General features: G+C 42.6%; 1 protein-coding gene across 4 annotated transcripts in view; it reads left to right on the top strand.

Annotated features, from left to right (window-relative positions):
- Positions 1-21507, top strand: part of RUFY3 (RUN and FYVE domain containing 3) — a 54801-nt gene that overhangs the window by 11444 nt on the left and 21850 nt on the right. For all 4 annotated transcript variants that reach the window (XM_082759795.1, XM_082759796.1, XM_082759797.1 and 1 more), the window contains exons 2-4: positions 18037-18210; positions 19480-19597; positions 21387-21488. In XM_082759795.1, coding sequence (XP_082615921.1) covers positions 18037-18210; positions 19480-19597; positions 21387-21488 — 394 coding nt within the window. The remainder of the gene's footprint in view (positions 1-18036; positions 18211-19479; positions 19598-21386; positions 21489-21507) is intronic.

Here is a 21507-nt window from a genome sequence, read left to right as displayed (position 1 = left end):
TATATCCCTCATCAAAGCCTTGCGTTTCAATTTCAGTGAGAGAGAGAGAGACATCAGAAGACACGTTTAAATAGTGCCAGATTGTGGAAATATGATGTTAGGGGGAGCTAGAGGCAGGTTGCTGTGCTTCCTGACTTTGCTTTGAAAGCTCCCCAAGCAGAGAGGCAGCTGGTGCTTATTTTTGAGGCCAAACATGCTGCCAGCCCTTTCCTTGGGAATCTGTTGGCCTTAGCCTTCGTTGGAGTAATCCACCTTGAGGCCAGTTTTGTGCTTGGAGTTGGAGGGACAGGGAGGGAGCGAGCAATTTCAGGACCTAGTGGTAAACACAGTTGTATTCACTGGTGTTAAAAAACAGTAGGCATCTTCCTGTAGTGGTGTTGATATCCAGTAAAACCAAGCCTGCTGGTGCTGGGAGATGGGTTCTGGTCTGAGAAGAAGATCTGGGGCGGTTTCATTTCTTGCCGTAGAGTTGGAGTTTGGTAGCATAACTCAGAGCAACACTGAGTTGTTCCTGAAGTTGGGTTGTAGTATTGTAAGTTCATTAGCACAGTGAGGGAGTTTCTTGCAACTGTGTGTGTGCACTATACCATGTAATAGGGATGCTGCAGTTGAACAATGAAAGCATTTCCTTTTCTTTTGAAACAGTTATTTGGGCACGAAATATGCTTGTTTTGCTATAAAGTATAAGCCTGCTTGGCCTAGAAATATACATATTTCTAAACGATGGGTCTTAATTAGGAAGTCAAAACTTTTGTTCTATACCGAAGTGATGAGATGTGGCACTGGTGGCTATCAGACTCTTGTTTGTTTGCAATGTATATAACAGTTGAGGCATCCTTAGGGACCAAGGTGTGGAAAAACACCTTGTATTTTCTGTTGCTCATCCAAACATGCATGCAGAGATAAAAGTCAACACAGATCTGACCTTTTGGGGCAACAAAGTAAGTGCAATATGGTCTTGTGTTGTTTTACAGCATGGCAAATTTCTGCTTTGACTTAACCATTCTTTATGAGGAGCTTCATGTTAGTGCAATGGAAATTTGAATCCTCATGAGATCAGCTTGTAATTGAGAGCAGAAGGAATACATGTTGTAGCTGTATGGTCTGAATTGATGTGCAGCTATTACAGTATCACTTTAAAAAAAAATCCTATTGTATTTGCTCTAAAATGGGGAATTAGAGCAGTATGTTCATAACATGCACAGATTAAATCACTTTTTTCCATAGTATATTTTTTGCTAGCTAAAATTGGATTTTTCTTTACTTTTTTTTGACCACTAGTTTAAAAGTCTTATTTTCAGCTGCATGTTTGTGTGAGGTGCCATGGGTAGAAGTTGAGGATTTGCTATTACTGACAAGTTGTACTTTGATGTGCTCAAATGCCTCTTGCCTGTTAATCTGTTACTCTGCCTATTAGGTTGTCCTTTAGGTTCTACCTTTTCTATTTTCTCTGTAGCTATTTTCCCATCTTTCTTGCACAAGCAGCGTGACCTTATGTTTTTGTTTTGCAAACAAGCAGATGCTCAGCACGGAAGTTTGCATGCTGGGGGCTGCGAGAATCACCTCATTTTCGGTGGGGAAGCTACAAAGCCATTTGGTTTTGTCCAAATCATGTGCCATAGGGGCTGGTGCCAGACTGGGCCGTGTGAGTGGGGAGGCTGGGGTCCTGGTATGAATCGTTGGTCTGCAGAGGACAAAAGGCACCTAGGAAGAAACCCTGGGGACTCGTAGTTGGTTTTAGGTGTTCTGTGGTGTGGAATAGGAAGAGCAAACTGTTGAGAGGTGGAATTGCCCCATGAATTGTGCCCTTCAGACTGCAAACCAAATCCGGTGTAAGCAATGTACTGAGAGTAGCAGTGACCTTTCACTCACGGGCAGAAACCACGTGAAATTTATTCTTTTGTCAGAAAAGTACTTTCCTAATGTGTGAATGGTGGCAGAAACCTCTGAACAGGCCAAAAGTTTGAAGGAGCTTAAAAAAGCATGTGGCTTGCCAGCTTGGCAGCTGTGGTACTCTTAGGTCATGCGCCCTCCCGACAGGCGTGAGCTGGAGGCAGGATTTAATAGAACAAGGGCAAAGTCGATTATGTGTGAGATACGTGCATTAGTCTGTTAATAACACTAGGTATTTGGAGTAGCAGTTAGGTCATGTAATTCAGACAGCATGTACTGCAAAGTAATGTGATAAAGATTGTCATCCTCCTGGAGAGGAGGAAGGAGATGCCCTGCTTGCTGTATTTGCACTGAATCCCATCACAAGCTGGGAAGAGAGCTGTGAAGAAAGAGAAATGACCGACGGAAGACTTGACCCTGAACAAGTGGGGAAGGAAGATGAAGCTTTAAAAAGCTCCTCAGGACGATTGGTGTTGTGCAGCAGCCCTCAGGTTAATTGGAAGAGAGAATGCCCTGTTAGGTGAGGATGAGATGGACGTCACATCAGCACTCCTCTAGTTTGAGTTTGTCTTAAAGGTTAAACTTCTGTAAATATTTTCAAGGTTGTAATTAAGAAATTGCAATCAAGAGTTGTTTGCTCTCCTCAGCTTGCTCACTCTAATTGAAGTCAGATGAGCCTGGGAAATGTGGAGAAGGTTTACTTCCCTCAGAAATAATGAATCAAAAGTTGCAGAGAAACCCCTTAGGTGTTAACCAAGATGGGAAGTGGAAGACGGAGGAAAAGAAGTAGGGTGATTTTTCTCTTGTTTGTGTGTGTGAACTGTCAAGCGCCAAAATAAAATCAGAAGCTTCCCATAGAAGTTATTAATGGCCTTAACGATAGCCTTTAAAAGAAGCTCATAAGTGTAATTTTTTTCACTAAAACCACATAATTATTACAACAGCTGGAAGCACAACCTGTTGGTGCTGCAACATGAGGTAAAGAAAGAAATTCTGGGCAGCTGGATGCCAGGTAAGGTTGCACTGGCCGAGAGGGCAAGGACAGGAGGTGCAGCATAGCAGCGCAGGGATTGAGGCAACGTGTGATGTGTGGTCAGAGGAAATAGGTAAAATTAACTGTTACCTGCAGAAAGCTGGCTGTGCCAGCATCAGCCACGTCAGCAAAGTACAGCTCTGGGCAGCGAGGGGAGGCAGCGGTACTCGTGTGCTCGGTGTTTGCTCTGCTGTTCTTGCTGGAAGGATAGCTGGCACTTGCAAGTGGGCATGTGTCGGTGCAGCAGGACAGGACAACGTGTGTGTTAAGTGGTTTTAGTATCTCTCTTTTTTTTTTTTTTTTTTTAACTTTCCCCTTCTGGGAATAGCTTGCCCAGGTTGAAGTGAATAGACTCTTTTTCTGCTGTACGTAAGGCACTCATTCTCTCTCCCCCCCATTTTTAGGTAGAGAGTTTAACTTTTTTTCTTTTTTTTTTCTCTTTAAACCACTCAGTAATTTTTTAATAAATAGTTCCTGTGATTAGGGTGTGCAGGCTGTCTGGTCACTTCTTGAACTCTTTGGATTTCTTTCAGTGTGATGCTTAATCTCTTCTTGGCTGTTCCCTTTGCTTTGTTGACTCTGTGAGCCACCTGATTTGCACAGCTCATATGAAGAAATTATTTATTACATACCTTTCTTGACCGCCTTATTTTTTCCTTATAAACATATTCCTGTACCTAAGGCATTAAATATGGGATAATGTAATTTAAGAAAACACATAAGAACATGACTAAAGCTTTCCTTTTAATGGTAAAAGTATTAGTTGCCCATACAATGAAGGACAGTGTTAGCCTTAAAGAAAAGAAAGACTCAAGTGCAATTTGTCGTGCATATTCAGCACTTCAGAGAACTCTTCCGACTTTCCCTTGTGGGATGCTTTGGCCCAGAAAAGACGAACAAGTGGTTAGAGCAGCAGACTAAAGCTAATTATAGGACCATTTGTCTGATTTTAACCTTCTAATGAGCACATGTGTCATCATTTCTTCCATTAGTAGCCCTCTGTAGGACGTGGCTAGTACTTCTCTTCAGGGCACAATAAGACATGACCGACAGTGAAAATATCTGTAACTTATGGTTATATTTATAGCTGCTGTAGAATTTCACATGCTCTTTGAAGTGCCTTTAAGTGAATCTGAGAAGTGCTGTAGTTAGGCTCATGCCTGTTAATAAGGCATGGAGGAGAGGTCTTTTCTTTCCTTTCTGGAGGAAAAAAGAAAGATCTTGGAGAGCTTTGAACATTGGGCCTTAGATGAAAGGTAGATGTTTGTACATTTAGAGGATGAAGGGGGATCAGGAGAGAGCTACCCTTGTTGCTTGGCATTTTTGTTTGCAATTTAGTTAGATTCAGTTCATTTCAGCATCGTCCGGATGCCTGCCTATGTTGTTTGGTCATAACCAACTCGTCAGCACTTCTGTAGCTCTTATTTGAAATATGTTGGCTGTCCTTGCTTCTGTCTTCAGAACTGTTGTCAGTCACAGCAAATCACCAGCAGGAGCAGAGGCGATTCAAAACAGAAGTGAATCAAGACCTCCTGAGTGCAATCTGGTTGTCTCTCTGGTCTTGGCCCTTAGCTGCTGACGTGTGCAGTGTGTCACAAGCCCTGTTGTGGGTGAGCTTAAAAAAAAAAAAAAAAACAACGAACAACCTTTTCTGGTTGGTGAGCAGAACGTGGGGGCCAAGGGCTAGCTGGATTTCTGTTTGTAAATCTTCAGCTGAGTTAATGTTTTATGTAAGTGCCTGTGCAAAACCCAAGAGATTCAGGTCAGGTCTTTTCATAGCCAAAGAGGTATGATTCACATTTCACTGTTGCTGAGTACTTTCTGGACCAGCCTCTGTTTTCACTTCCCAAAATTGATGCTGTTTTTTTGGCTAATAACTGATTTCTCAGCTTCTCCTTATGCAGTTTTAAGGACTTCTGCGCTTACAAAAAAAATCCCAACCAGATCCTGACCTATTTAGTCTGCATTTGGAGGAACTTGATTCTCATATTATGCTTGGAAGCTATTTAAAAAAGTGTGGATTCACTGCCTTGTTCTGTGCACCTTTATACTAATGCTATAGCTATATATGAAGTTCTGGTTTCCCCATCCTGCTAGTTGTACTCTCAAGGTGTTTACTAATAAAAGTACAGAGGACATGGGCAGAAAACGGGTGGGTGGGATGGACTGGGAAACTGCGTGGTGGGGAACTTGGAGTTCTACTTCTAGGCTCACTGTGAATTGTGGGAGTCTACTTGTAGGTGGTATCCCAGCATAGTCTGAGACACTGTTGGAGCTGGTAGCATGCATTTCACACTATTTCTTAATGAACTCATTCTGTAAAAGCAGTTTGAAGCAAATAGGTAAGTTTTTGTGCAGTGCAGGTCTTTGGGAACTGCTCAGCCTTTATTAAAGGCCACATGTTCAGCACTTGTTTAGGTTTGTTAAAAATGCCCCGCAGATGCTTCTATTTATTTGGGAACTCTAGCTGTTTCCTTCTCATGTGCCACCTGTTCAAAAACCCTGTAAATTGAATCTGGTGCCTTTTTTTATCCCTGACCTGCCCACGATGTAAGAAGCCACAGTTTGACTTCCCCTTCATGTAGTCAGCTTTGGCATGTAGCATGTTTACTTGGCATTGTGTAGAAGCGTGGCAAATCGCTGTTGAGCAGTGTTGCCTTTGGACTTCAACTTTTTCATGAAATTATTTTTATACTGGTACGTTCTTCCAGGGCTTAATTATAAAAACTTGTTTTCTGGGGAAGCATATCTGCTGGCAATATCTGTTATTCCTGCATGACTTGGTACAAGTTTCACTGCAGCTGTTAGGTATTGCATATGCCTTTGAGAAATGCTAAAACAAAAATTGAGATGTGAGCAAATTCAGGAAGATAAGGTCAGGAGGGAAAGTTTTTTTTTGTTACTGTTTTCATACTGTACGCATCATTCATTAATCAACACCTTAAACATCACTGTTAGGAGAAACAAAGTGGTAACAGGGAGCAGCTGCTTTTTTGTCTACATTATTTTCCCTGCTCATTGAGATCTGTTTGTATTACTATTTTTTTTAACATTGCTAGCAAAGGATAAAAAAAAAGGATGAAAAACCCTATTTGATGTGGGATTTGGTAGGCTTTGTGACTGGTTCAAAAAGTGTGGCTAAATTCATGCTGCTCCTATGCTGCTGGAGCCCCCTTACTGGGGCTGTGAGGGCTTTATCACCCCCCTGTGAAGATGGCTCCATCGCAGTGGATGGATCAGCCCAAAGTGCACCTCCAGCTGCTGCTGGATGCAGACTGTCTCTCGTATTCCAACCAGTCAAGGTAACTGCTGCTGTGTCAGCCAAGCAGAGGAGAAAATAACCTTACAGAACTTTATTGCTAAAATGACGGATGGGTTTCTCATGATTAATGTGTTAATCATAAAAGTGCTTTGGTTCCTTTGTAAAGAGCAGGGCTGTGTATTTATTCCAGCGTGGTACTTGATTCCAAAAAGCTAATCTTCGGAGAGTCTGGTTGGAATGAGGCAGCTCTTCTATGGAGACATAGTCTTGGTCAGCCTGTTCTCTAAATGTGGTATACATCAGTTATAGCTGCTTTGTTATCACTATCATTTCTGGAATAATCAAATGTATTGAATTTATCTTGGATATACTGTGAGGAGGAGCATGGAAACTGTCTATTTGCGGTTCTTTGCTACTATTTTGTGTCTTAAGAAGAATTTTTTTTCCCCAGGCTTGTTAGGTGAAAATTCCAAAGAAGTAGAGAAAGCTGTGCAGTGTAAACGAGGAGATGAAATGTATGCAAACCCTCTGCTAGATGCACAAGGAAATGAACAAAAAGTATGAAAGGAGGTGCTAGTTAAATGTATTCCTTTTCCTCTAAATCTGTGCGTGTCCTCAGTGCCGATGTAAATCCATGCAATTCTTGCAAGCATTTCTCATTAGAAAGAGGCTGGGATTATTGCCTGCAGGGGTATAATAGGACAAAATATTTGAGACTGCACTGGACACTTGTTTGCAAGCTTTATGTGGACTACTACTTGGTAAGAGTTTAAATTAAAACAAAACAAAACAAACCAAACAAAATAGCTTCGTCTTGTAATGTGAATTAGGTGGCAGTGGTCCAGATGTAGCCAGCTCAGCTGGGAGGTTTCTTGCACCTTTCTGTGAAACATTGAGCCCCAGTGTGATGGTGGAGGGGGAGTGGACTGCTTGGAATTTGCTGACCTGACATAGTTCAGTTATTTCCCATGTTGGTGAAGAATAATTCCAAGTGATGAGAGTTCAAAACCTGTGTTTTCAGTGCACGAGCCTCCCTGCCCTTTGCTAACAGCTCGTAGTAAGATGGAGGACCAGGGCGGTGTCTGGATACAGAGCTGAGCAACGACAGCCTTAGAGGAGTAGAGATGTTAAATACTTGGCTTGTGCGTGGCCCATGCAGTGCATGTATGCATGTAGAGACAGATTTTTATTTTTTATTTTTCGATTTATGAGATTTTCTTCACCGTTTACACTTCAGATAAAGAAAAAAGCCCTCGATATTTGGTGAGAGGTCTCTGTTCACTGGGGATGTTTGTCCTTGATCTCAGTGTGCAGGTAGGGATTACGGGATGACTAGAATCTGGTTCTGATCTTTGTGTGTGGTGGAAAATGCTATTAAATAAACGGTTGTATGAGCAGCTAGATCTTGGCCTCATTTAATTTTAGAAATACCTAGAAATACAGGTAGGAAATGCATCTACGTAAACATGTTAATACAGCTAGTGTTTTGCAAAGCAGTTTCCCCAGATACTGAGTACTTGAAGCACATTGGTATCTGCATTATATGTACCAAAAACAAGGGGAGGGGGGCATGGCACTCCAGGAAATGAGTGCAGTGGAGTCCATAAAAGTGCAAGAGAAATCCGTCCACTGCTGCACTAAGCTACAGAAAGTTTACTTTAACTTTGAACTCCGGGAAGCCTTTGGGACGGCGTTAACACCTGTAATAAACGACCAAAAGCCACGAGTGGAGCGGAAGCAGGTGCTGGGGGTGGTGGTGGGGAACATCATTGGTGCTGTGCTGCTGCAGTTGCAGGGAATTTCTCAAGCGAAACTGCCAGCCGCACCTGGGGAGCGGAGGTAGGTAGGTCTGATTTGATTGCTCTCATCCTCCCTCTCTGCTCACCCCTAACTAGGATGGGGGAAAATCCCCGCTGAATCCAAAGCGGGTGCTCAGTTCAGCGTGGGGATATGGGTAGGACACAGTGAGCGGTGCTGTTCTGCCCTTGTTATTGTTGCAGTAATGCTCAGCCATAGGGGAGGAAGTGAATTTATGCTTTATGGGGAAAACTGATTGCTAAAAACCATCTAGAATAAAACAGCTTGTGAGGATATGGTGCCTGTTGCTATTGCAGCATAAGAAGCTTTTGGGGATCAGCTGAATTATTGGTCACCGTGGTATTTAGACTTTTTTTCTCTTCAAATGCAGCCAGCATGAATGTGCTGTTTGTTGGGTCCCGGGGCAGGAGGAGGCTGGCGGTAACTTTTCCGTGGGAGGGAGGAGGTCCTAGCAGCATGTGTACTTTGCTCAGGACTCTGGCACGGCCGGCGTGTGAAGGGGAATAGAGCCTTCCCTGTGCCTCAGTGGGCTGCAAATCAGTGCTGGGGAGAGCGGGCACGTAAGTAGGGAACAGAAAATCCCACGGGGGGAGCAGACCGTCCGGGGCTTCATCAGGCTTTGTTTTGTGGGTTCAAACCCAGGGAATTAGTGGGTGTGCTGAAACGAGTTTGCCCTGTCCTGCCTGCTCCTCTGCCAGGACACCTACCTCCTCCCCGTGCCTGCCAGCCCTCTGCAGGCTCCCAGCGAGGAGAAAAGTGTTTTCTGGTTGAGGTCTTAGTGAATCAACATCAGAACGATGACGTGAAACCTGTGACCCGAGTCCAGGCTAAGCTGGGTCACCTCTACGCTGTTTTTCTTTTGAATTGATGGTTGTAACAGAGTTAGACCTTCATTGAAGCCTATTAAAAAGTCCTCAGTATGTAATTTTCCTGAAATGTGCAAAGCTTGTCATGCTTGATTTTCATATATAGTTGCATTTCCCTGTTGTTTTGTTTTTTTTTGGGGGGGGGCTGGGTAGGAGGGAATTGAAGCAAATGCTGACGTTGTGTAAACACCAAAAGTTTTGTGCTTTGGTCTTATAAACAAAATAACATATTTCTTGCTTTTCTTTTTAGGATGTGCTTTACTAAAATATTGATTGTCTTAATGCAAAAAAAGCAACAGTTTCTACAGCTTTATTAAATCTTACCCTAATTTGCCTCTCAAGGAGGAAAAATAAGCTTTGCTGTATTGCTTTGTGCAGACTAACAAACCCTTTTGACTTGCAAATTCCTTGCCACTATGAATTGAGTCTTGTATTATGCGAATCTCCCTTTCAGTTATCCTTCCCTTGTACCTTGATTTTGAATCTTTCCTTTAGATCTTGGCTTGCATGACATTTTCTTTCTTTTCCTTTCTTTTTGCTGTTTGCAAAGACTCTTGGGAGGATTTGACAGATGTGGTGGAGCAATTGCGTGATGATACAGAAGGTGCGTGCCACACCAACATCTTTCAGCTTATTATTTCCACTAATGATTGGCTTTTGACTTATGATTTAGAGCCTGAGTGCAAAATATGGTTCTCCTTTCCAGTGCTAAGAGCTTTGGCTTTCTGAACATGCTTGTCTGGTTGCGCCAGGTTCACAGCCAGAACATGCTGTACTCGTTGCACTGCGGATGGGTGTTTGGGGTCCGCTGTTAGCATGTTAAAGAAAATGCCTTTGATCCCTCTCATTTATGTTATTCCTTCAATTGTATTAATTTACCTTTAAAAAATGGGTATTGTGAAGGCTTTTCTGCTAAATTTTACCAATGCCTTCATGGGCTCTGCGTGATCAATTTTGGTTTCTAAATTCACACTGATCGCTTTTAGAAAATATGAAGATACTCTATCAATGTTTTTTTTTATTAAAAAAAAAAACAAAAAAGGAAGAAAAAAACGTGCTACTAATTTTGAGCCTTGAAGTGAAAGTAGAAGAAGTGAACAAAGGAGTTGATTTTCTTACATTAAGTGGGTTATAGGATGATTGTTTTCCTGACCCTGACATAAACACAGCTTAAAAGATCCAGCAATATTTAGAAGCTGAATTTTAAGTAAGGTTTCAGAACTCACCCCAAAGTTTCAGTTTTTCTGAGGTACTTATTTCTATTTATCAAATCAAGACTTGGCAAAAAAGGACTCTCAAACTTGTTTTGCAAATTTTGATTAAAACTTGTACTAAATGAGAATTTTTAATATTGCACTGCTTGATTCTTAAAGCGGGGCAAGCATGAAATAAGTGAATCCCAGTTCAGCATGCACTGAAGTAAACCTGTAGTCTGACTAAAACCAGCTCTGCCTCGCTGGGGTGGAAGTGTGTGCAGCACGGAAGGTGAACATGCCTTTTAGAGATGAGAGAAATTTCCTCTTGAAGCTAAGAAGTTTGCATTCATCATTTGGAAGAATATAAAATTCAATGTAAAAGTATGATTCTGGGCTCATATATTTTATAGGCCAAATTCTTTAAAAATGGTGATCTCAAATTGGAAGCTAACACTGGGGCTGTTGAAATCTGGAAGTCTTGAGAGCACAAGTCCTGTTATTCCCATATTAATAGCCATGAAGGAATAAAACCAGCAGATGTGTTTTGGCTCTTTTTGCCAATTTGTGAGTTGAGCCAACACAGTGGCTTCTTTTTCTTACCAGTGCTTTGTTCAATTTTGGTCTCATTCTCGCTGGAAAAATCTTAATCAGAAACTTCATTTGTTGCTTTATAGTACAGATAAACAGTTTAAACCTAAACTTGGCAAAGCAAAATGGTAAAATTAAGTGAAGCGTGATTATATGATAGACTTGGGGTTCTAAATAGAAGGTCAAGTCTGAGTGACAGCATGAAGGGTACCTCTGTCTTAAAATATGTAGTAAATATTACCAGAGAAATAACTGATAAATACAGAGGCAAAACAATGCGGCAGGTATGAGGCTTGCCAGAAAAAAACCTTCCCATGCAAGGAATTTGAAGCATATTTCTGGCTGAAGAAAAAAGCAAAAGCAACCATGACATAGCAAAAATACATCTTTATTTATGTTTGGAAGTTGAAATGGTATAAATCTCTCTAAAGAGGGTGTGTTGTGCACAAGAAACTGTTCTGGTGTATTAGCTACACGGAGGGCTTGCTGGTCAGCTGCTGTGGGTGCTGCTTTCCCTAACTGTTGTGCTGGGTTATGTGCATGGGCTTCTGCCTGGTGGACGCAGCCAGCTCTCCTCAGCCCTGGAGGTGTGCTCTCTCCCGACACAGCAGCTAGTTCTGCCCCAGCAGCGCCAGCCGAGAGATTTCTGAGGTAGCCTTTATGGAAGAAAAGGGGTTGGTTCTTTTCTTCTGTAAAACATTGTCCAGATCTTTTGCACTTATTTTTGTGGGATGGTGATGAAATGTATTTCAAAGATACATTTGAAATGTCTGACCTGTCTGTTTGCCCTTGCATCTGTTTCCCCTGCCTATCACCCTGTGCTGTTTTTGCTGAAACTCTTGTATGCTTGCTTGTTGGGAACTTGTCTTCCCTGGTAACAGAGTGTGCCTTCCCCCTTGAGGCCAAGATGAAGAGCATAATAGCAAGAACAGATGAGGCAACCATTGAAATGCTATAGAAATGCTGCTTCTCTCAGGACACGAGATGCATGTTCGTAATGTGGTGTTAGTACAGCTTCTTTCCAGTGTATCCACAGTCCCTTAGAGTAGGCAGGCTGAGTTTGGAATACAGAAGCAAAAAATTGCAGTAAAACATTTTTCTGTGGAAACAGGCATGCCTCTACTGTTCACTTGTGAGCGTTCATTCATTTTTATTTTAGTTGCTGCTTACCTCTGAGGGAGCGAGTTGGCGGTAAGCAGAAGCTGTGTATCCCCTCTTCTTGGCCGTGGTAGGCAGGGAAGTGTGCTGCAGAAGAAGGCAGATGAGGACTTTGGATATAAGGGAGTGTCAGGAAAGCTCCAGCTGAGATAGAAGCTGAAAAGATACACACGGATGTTTAACTCCTGTTTGCTTTTGCAGTATTGAAACAGCCTGAGCTTGCTTGAACTTATTTGTCCATCAGGACTGACAGACTCTGGATCAGATGCCAAAAGCAAACAGCTCGGGGTGCAGGTACTCTCCTGGCCGCCAGCTCACTGTGCGAGCCATTCAGCTGGAAACAGCTGCTGCTAAAGCTGGGGTGGCAATGAGGAGATGACCACGGCGTGGTTACCTTGACCATAAGTCAGTCTGTTAGCACAGGCCCCTGCTGTCAGCCTGAATTTGGGTACCAGGCCGTGCCCTGGGGCAGCTGGTGTGCAGGTAGGTGCCTGTACCCTCTGTGGCTTTGACCACAAGGATGGCAATTGCTGATGTGCTCAGGCTCGTGGCAAGGAAGGTTATTGGACTCCCTGTCAGTAATATGCAGAGAGACAGCTTCAGCTTTTTGAGAAGCATTTTCTCACCTTCCGCATCATGTAGCATGGCAGAACAGAGGCATGGAAAAAGTCATTTTAAGTCCTTAATTTATCTAGGGATTTATTTCAAGTTTATTTAATTTGCATTTATTTCAAATTATACATGTGTTCGTGATTTCAGAGCCTGAGCAGCTAGAACTAATGTCTTTCCTAATGTGAATTTGCTTAACTGAAACTCACTGCTGGCTGGTTTGCTGTGAAAGCCAGTGGTTCATCATTACCACATATCTCAGTTAACCCAAGTGCAGCATGAACTGCTCACAAGTTATTTCTCTACTGTGCACAGCAGCAGCCTTTATAAATGTCAGATTGCTGTAAATTTGGATTCTTGACTTTTAAAATGGGTTCAGTATGTGGACAACCTTGCTAATCAATAGGCACTGCTTTGAGCAGACATGTTTGCACTTAGAGTATTTCATGAGTCCCTGCGTTTGATCAAAGTTCTGGCTTTATTTTCTTCTTAAATCTGTTACAGGAATTCAGGATGAGGAGTGATAAAATTTATTGTCGCTAGGAGGAAAGTCCCTAGAAGCACAGTCACGGCTTAAGCTTTTGAGATCCAATATTGCGTTGACTTTTCCTTTGACTTTTTATGTTCCTAGTTATATATTTTACCTTCTTAAAAATGGTGGGGTTCCTGAAGTTCTTGGATGCTTTTGAAAGCTTGCTTGCTTTTTTTTTTTTTTCCCCCTAGAAGCTTCTCAGGAATGGTTTGCTTTTCATGCAGTTTGCATGTAAATGATTATGGCAGAGTTACACATCTTCAAAAACCTGAGAGTTTAGTGTTTTAGGGAAACAGGATGAGCAGATTATTTAATACCTGACATTTTAATGGGATGCAAGCCCAGTGCAATCATGACCACTGCATGGTCACGGTAGGTCTGTTCTGTAGAAGCTATGATTTTTAAATAGCAAAATTGTCTGGAGAATTTAAGATTACTTGGATTGAAATCCAGACCACATTGAAAGGCCAAGTGTAAGGACCAAGGCTTTATTCTTAAAGTTCACAACGTGACATTTATGGTCAACACAGGTTGAGCTATCTGCAGTTAATGGCAGAGAGAGAAAGTTGGAGAAGGTATTGGCACGAAGTGAGAATCTCAGCTTGGTGTCAGATTCAGGTTGTCAGAGCAGAAAATGGTTGGGTTGACTTGAAGCTGCCTTGACAGTCTTAGTGTATGAAAGAGCATGGCATGCAAGTAAAAATGACTTAAACTCAAACTCAGTGTTGTGTGTGTTGCAGCACGTATAACAAAGGTATTTGTTATTTAGGATTTTATTTTTGGAATAAGTCTTTGGGATTTTATGCGCTTTTTTACCACATGACAGTTGATTTATTTACAGGATGAAAGTCTTGGATAAGGTGCATACACAGAGCACCATCATTCACAACAGACTAATGAAGAAGCTGCCTTTAATTAGTCAATGCGATTAAAACATTCTTCAGTGATATGGTGTTATAATTCTTCAGACTGTGACTGTGTTTTAGTCTTAAATACATGGCCCAGCTTTCCTTTTTTAACTAAGTGCTTTCATCAGCTTGCATCTTCATCACCTCTTATCCTTTAGAGGTGTTGAAAGAAAGTAGTTACCTTGAACGTGCTTCATGCACGTTTTTTTGTTTCTTTTTTAATTAGTGTCGCGTTGACGCTGGTTGATACACGGCAGTCACAGACCTGACTCGTGGAAAACCACGCATCTTGCCTCAAAAAGCATAGCATACCCTTGACCTTAGCATAGGTCTGCATGAGGCAGCAACTCTTGGTACTGGAAGAAACGTATATGGTTTCCTGTGAGTGGAATAGCACCTGAATTCTGAACAGTGTAGTTGGAATCGATCCTAATTCAAATACGCTGATAGCCATAGCCTGAGTAACGTTTTCTGTGTAGGTATCTTGCAAGGTTCCTTTAATTTTGCATTAGCCATTGATTTGCCACTTGAGCAGAATCACTTTGGATGCCGGCCCCGCTACTGATGTGATCGAAGCATCCCACAGCTCGATACTGCGGCAGGGCTCCCTTACTTACAGGCAAGCCTTGGCCAGTGGGGAAAAAAATGCTGGTAAGGAAGGATAGAAGCTCTCTCCATCTTCCTGTATCTTGCTGCTGCCCCGATAAAGAAGAAGAAGCTGTGATTATTGACAAGATTTCAGTCTAGTCCGCTGTAGATGGAGTAAAACTATACCAGAAGTCCTGCGGGAGGGAGCTGGCTGTTCTTTGTAGATGAGGTGGTTTTGGAAGGGGTTTGAGCCACGGAACCAAAGCAAAACATCATTTTGTGCCTACAGCCCGCTGTGGTAGAAGCAAATGCTGTAGTGACAGTCATGTGCTCTTACAAGGCAACTGTGATGGATGTAGTCAGAGGTGGCATTCGTTAGCATCATCCAGAAGTGCACAGAAGGGAATACTCAGGAGTGCTGAATCTATTTTTAACTGCATGTACAAAAATTATGTTTTTGCAATCAATTTGGTGTTATATTGCATCTGATTTTTTTTATTTTTTTTTTTTATTTTCCTGGGCCTGCATTTCTAGTAATGGTGGCTGTTCTCCTAGCTACGCAGCAAATCATAAAATGGATTGCAAATCATAAAACAGGTGTTCTGCTCAATTTAAGAGCCAAATCTATCAGTTTAAAATAGTAGTAGTTCTGCAAAAGCAATAAAACTCACCCACTAAATTACATCTTTCTACAGTCCAATGCTCTTGCAAGGATTTTGTTGCTAAACGAATGGTTTAAGTTACCTAAACTGTGAAAATAAATTGCAAATGCCTTGTCCCAGACTTTTTATAAGCTGGGAGCCAAATCAATCAGTGCTTGAAGAGTGTAGAGTTAAAACGTAACTCGCCAGGAGCCTCGATTGCTCTGTCCCTCAGCAGTAGAAGACTAGCTGGAGACACAGGACCAGCTGAACTTGTCTGGTGCTTCTCTGAAAACGAAGACACTCTTCTGTGGCAGCAGATGTGGCCTGGAGTGAAATGAGACTCGTGGCTGTCGATTAATGGTGATTTCAGCCAGTGCATTGCTTAGCACTGGCTCCATGCTCTCCTTCTCCTTTGGATGGCTTCACTGCTGGAGCTGCTGTGTGCAGGACCTGCCAGGATGGTTCCAGTGAAATTTAGAGAAGACGGCTTCGGGTACTGCTTGATCTTGGAGAAGAAAAGGGAGAAGAGAGAGGCCTTATCCTAACATGCTTGAAGAGACTAAACCAAAGCAGTTGCGGTACCAGGTTTGAGTGGTGGCAGCTGCCCTGATGGGTCTCTCCCCCTGGACTGTGGATTTTTTCACACCCCTTAACGTTAACGGGTGCTACTTGACTGTTAATAGCTCAATTGCCACAGAGCTAGGTCTGAGTATTTCTTGGGCCATCAGCATCCCTGATAAAAGCAGCCCATCCGCTAGCAGACAGGCCATGCAAAACTAAGCAGCAGTACCCAGACATCACGACGTGGAGTGCCAGCTAGCTTTGGAGCCGTGGGAACCTGAATGTGGAGTGCTTCAGAGGCAGATTCGGCTTGTTCCCAGGTTTTGCTGGCTCCTAGGTTTCACAAATAGTCTCTTTTGATCCCCTTGTATAATTTCTCTGGTTCTTTGATTGGGGACGGCTGTCTGCAATTCAGCAGTTGCTTTTCTTCTTCTAACCCCAAGGTGCCTTTCACTGCCTCCTTTGGCTGGCGCAGGAAGTCTCAATCACACAGCAGCAGCTGCTGCTCTTGTGGAGGATCAGTGTGATTTCTAATACCCTTTATAGTTCTGTGAAGTTTTGCTCCTTGCTTTGTTTCTGGGTGGTGGATACTGACAAGATGCCTCGTTGCAGTGGTAGGATGTTTGAGATGACGAGGAGGCTGTAGTCGCCCACACACGAGCAACTGGGCTCATCAGTACCGGCGCTGTGATGAAGCAGGACGATGCCTTTCATCAGCACAACAGCTGCTAAAGGAGGCGGCAGCAGTCTGAGGAAAACATAGCCCTTTTGGCTAGGTTGTTACGTCTTAGAGGATGAGAGATCGTCCCTCATGTTGCTATGGGCAGGGGGATACGGGAGCTGTTACAAACCCAGACAGCTCAAGGCTACGTGTCTGGCAGAGGTTTGATGCCCAGTCAGCGGCAGACGTGCTGAAGACAAACCCAGGCTTCTGCAGGAGCTTACTTGGGGAGGAGATCCACTGAGAATGGGGGTTGCATCTCCTCCTCAACAATGACGGATGTTTCAAGGCAAGAGACACAGGAACCTTCTAAGCTGTCTGAGCATTGAGGAGAGGGAATCTCTGAGCAGCCAAAAAGAGCTTGAGAAGCCTCTCAGTGGCAGCGAGAGTCACTTCATGGGTGTAAGTGGTAGTGCTGGGTGGTAGCAGCAGCAGCCAAGTCAATTCTTCCACTGCTGAGGTTTGTAGTTATCTTCATGGCTTCTTCCATCAAACTTAGCCTTACTTTCCTCTGCATTCTCTGCAACAGAAATACAGTTTTTCTTGAAATCCTTCAAGGATTTCCATCTCGGGTATTTACTTGTTTTAATTGCTTGCTGAGCACAAGCATGTTTTGTTAGTACAGTGGGTGACACATCTAAGCACTGGGTGCGCATCCAGCCTTAGATGCTCTGTGGTCACCTTTTTTCTGCTAGGTGTAATAAACTCAGTGGCGAAGGTGGTAGATTGGTTCAAAGGTCTGCCGTTGTCTACAGCACCCCAGAATAAATGGGCCTTACAAGGACGGAGCTGCTGCTTGTGCTGAGGAACTTGAGCTCAAAAATTGGCTATGAGATTGCAGGTGGAGCAGAGGCAAACAGAAGACTTGCAGCTGATGCAACTCTGTATTGTAACAGCAAGGATTTGTCTCTGTTACTGTGTGTCTCCAGGCCTAAAGCTTGAGCAAGGTGTATTGTGGATGTATGACAGTTTCATTCTGGTTACAGGACAGTAATGCTGTAAAAAAGTTCGTTTCTTGAGGTGTTGGAAGGGAAGGTGTTTGGGAAGAGAGGCATTTTGTGTTGGCATTGGCATGTTGTGCTGTGCCAGAGGCAGGTTGTGGGGCATGAGGCCTGTAGGCAAGGTGAATTAGCTCTGTTACACCCAAATAAAAAAAGAAAAAGTCATGAAAGATGCAAGACTTGATAGAGAAGAACATTGATGGATTAAGTGTGAGAGGATTCATGGTTGGCTGTAGGTTGAAGAAAAAATCACCTCTGCAGAGTTCTTGCTGGATTGTAGCTGCTGGATATAGCTGGGGATTCGAGCTAGAGCAAGTGACAGCCGTAACATTCAGTAACACCTTGTCAAGATGGAAAGCACAATATTATCATCAGCCTTCAAACTGTGATTTCTTGAAAAATTAAGGATTTTGTAGTGAAAGTATTGAGGAAACCCTTAATATATTGCCTACTCCCACGTCAGTATGGCTTTCATCATAAAGTGCTAGTTAATTTTGACTTTTCTCAAGAACAGACCTGTGGAGAGCACCTCTCATCAAACTGTTACTGCCATTAAAAACATCTTCAAGCTGGGGGACAGAAAGAGGGAGATGGGGTATCTTATTGTACTAAGAATAACTTCTGTTACTCAACAGTATTTTTCTTCTATTTTCTGTAGATCCTAATTATCTCATGGCTAATGAACGCATGAACCTGATGAACATGGCAAAACTGAGTATCAAGGGGTTGATCGAATCTGCACTTAATCTGGGCAGGACGCTGGACTCTGACTATGCACCTCTTCAGCAGTTCTTCGTTGTGATGGAACATTGCCTTAAACATGGCTTGAAAGGTAACCTTCCTTGAGAGGAGTCCTCCCGGGCTGTTGGTTGTAGCATAGGAGCAAGAAAGAGCAACCTTGTTTCAGGGTCTGGTTTGGTATTCAGCAGCAGGCTGAAGAGAGCAGGATGTCTGTTATGATCACAGGTGACGTGTGTCTGCTGGAGATGTAATAGCGCAGGTGAAAAGTTCAGTTGTTGATGTTGCTTGTCACTTCCTATAACAGCATTGCAGATGTGACTCAAATATGACGAAGTCATTAGGAATAAAGTTGGCTCCTCAGCAAGATCACAACGCCACTTTTTTTTTTGTATGTCTTCACGGTTCAGAGGGGCAATGGTCCTCTTGCTGGAAGTGGAGATGTAGTGCTGAGATAGTTTCTTAGTTCTCTCAAAATTGCAGATTTGGGCTGTGTGCAGCTATTGTCGTGTAAGCTGCTTTTTAAAATGGCAGGCAGAACATATATTCATATTTACAATATGGAGTCACAACTTAAACTGCCCGGTATCATGCTACTTCATTTGCCGCCCTTGCTTGATAGTAGCTTGGGATGAAAAGTAGGGGATATTAAACTCCCTCTCAGCACCTGTATGTACATCCTGCGGTGCTGCGTTATTAGTTGAGTTCAGTGTTATGTGCTGATGAAGCGATTCCTGTGCTGGGTAAGGTAACGTTGTGCAAGGGAGAAGTGTTCATACTCCTCAGCTTTGTTTATCTGTTTGCTGGTGTCCCTACTGCAGGTTTTAAGTTAACTGAGTTCTCAGTTTCCTTACAGCTGCTGTGAAGTAGCAGTAAAACTATGGAAGAAGCAAATTAATTTCCAGTTTTGAAATGTAGTGGTTACTAGAAACCTTTCCTGAAGGAGGAAAGGATGTACAGGGAAGCCTCTGGAAGCTGTGGCAAAAGAGTGGATTCAAAGTGATGCAGTTCTCTTCTATGTAATTGTGATGGACGGTGAGGGAAAACTACTGCACACGCAACATGTAACTTGGACACTGAGAGCAACCTTTGCCACTAGCACTGAATCTCAGCTGTTGGTTAACACTGGGTGTTGTTTTGCAGTATCTGGGATGTGTAAAATTATTTCTGGCATCCATCTCAAGCTCCTGTTGCATTATTTGAATGATGCCAGCAATTACCGCACTTGAGCATAAAAAGTAATCTGTTGTACTTGCCCAGTAGAATCTTTCTGTCAACTGCTCACTGGCTTCTGACCTTGTTTGAGAATGCAGATAGTCAACAAAGGCTTAATGGACTAATTTTATATCTTTCCCTTTTCCAGCCAAAAAGACTTTTCTTGGGCAAAATAAGTCATTTTGGGGACCTCTAGAACTAGTAGAAAAACTTGTTCCTGAAGCTGCAGAGATTACAGCAAGTGTTAAGGATCTCCCAGGTCTGAAGTAAGTATAGTCTTATACTGCACATATGTTTGTTTTTTTTTTAATTGTAAGAAGGATCCTGAAGAAGAGAAGGGGGGACAAACATAATCAGGAATCTGTCTGGCATGTTCTGTTGATACAAATGGTACTTCAGTCTTTTTGTTTTCCTTAATTAGGGAACTACAGAAGGAGAGAAAATGATATGTTACTTCTTATGTTAAGCTCAAGGGTTTTATGGATGGTAGTACATTGCTTGTCACTCATTTATGGTTAGCAATGTGTCTTAGGAACGTGTCAGTCTTTACTGACTCCCTGACTGTAGAGGAAGGGAATTGGCAGAAAAGTTATAGAGGTAATTTTTCTTTTTAAATAAATTCGGATGAACTTGTAAAGTTTGTGTAAAAGGAAGGCTCACAGGTGGAGAAGATATTAGTGTGTGGTAAAGAAACCTCTTTGAGGATATATTGCTCTTAAAAGTTGCATAGTCATTTCAGATATCACATTGAGGTTTGCTTATTCCATTACTAAAAAAATTGTTAGTGCGAAGGCTTTCAGTCTAGAAAATAGCTAAAAAGTTTGAGTAAACTTTTGTATGACCATCATGACTAAGAATCAGATCATCCTTGCTCAAAAAAAGGGTGAATATATTCAATAGCAGCTTCTCTTGGGTTAGTAACTAGCGAAGTATATATGGACAGGTGCTTGTACTGGAGGACTGTGCAGGATTCTGCCTGGAACAGCTTACAAGATCAGCGTGGAGCGCTAGGAGTGTCATGCCAGAGCTCCTGTTACCTTTTCCTGTTGTACCAGAAAACTGCAACATGACATAAAATACAGGACAGCTTTGGAAGAGGTCTCTAAAACATGGCCTTGTATACATACTAACCCTTGGGTTATGAAGTGTCATGAGTGTTAGTGAGGTCAAGACCACAACAGGGAATAAGGAAGATGACTTCCACGGGCAACTGCTACTTATACTGGTTAAGATTAGAAAATAAAGTGCTCCACATGCTGCTTGCTATAACACAGCTGACTGCTGGAGACTGAAATTTCCTTCTAATCAGGGTACTGCTCAACACGGGGGGATTTAACACCTTCCTTTAGAGCATCTGGTACTGGCTCTGGCCAGTATCAGGGTAGAGGAGCCAGAGCTGTGATGCAGCATATCAGTTCTCGTATTTTTTAAAGCTGTGTGCTTCAGATTGTCAGGAGAAATGGGGAGAAGGGCTGGAAGGGCTGTGACTATACGCTGTTGCATCCTGTGAGTGCGTTCATGAGCAAAACACTTGAAGAGAACACTGGTGAATTTGTGATTTTGTTGTCTTTATGGATTCTCAGCAGGCTTAACACCTACCTGAAGAAATGATGCCTGGGCATTGGTGTTGAGCTGAATATACACACGTTCTTCTGATTTGCTGTATACAAAACTGCATTTGAACTAGAGTTCATCTGCTTCAGTAAATCACCTTCTGTGTAGTACCATCCAGCACCAGTGAAGTCAGGAAAATATTGTTAAGATAGTAACAAATACAGGATTAGGGGAGAAGCAGTGATAATTCTTTAGATAATTGTTTACATAACTTGTACTACGTGATCTCTATAAAGCCTTCTCCCAACCCAAACCATTCTATGATTATATGACAAACTTGTCTGTAACTATTCATGCTTAAATACCTTGTATATCCCTCTTGTCATCAATGGCAGCTGTATCTTCAAGGTGCAGAAACTTCAGACACAATAGGATTATTAAAGCTGTCTGTGGATATGTATTGCAGTTTGTGTGTAACTCCTTCGTTTCTTGCTGTTGTAGGACACCTGTGGGTAGAGGAAGAGCTTGGCTTCGCCTGGCTCTAATGCAGAAGAAGCTTTCAGAATACATGAAGGCCTTGATTAACAGAAAGGATCTTCTCAGGTGAGTAGTGAACTCTCAG

Source organism: Aythya marila (assembly GCF_965140915.1).
Source record: "Aythya marila genome assembly, chromosome: 4".
In the NCBI taxonomy this organism is placed as follows: Eukaryota; Metazoa; Chordata; class Aves; order Anseriformes; family Anatidae; genus Aythya; species Aythya marila.
Note: the sequence above shows the minus strand (reverse complement) of the source record. Positions and strands in the feature narration are given on the sequence as shown.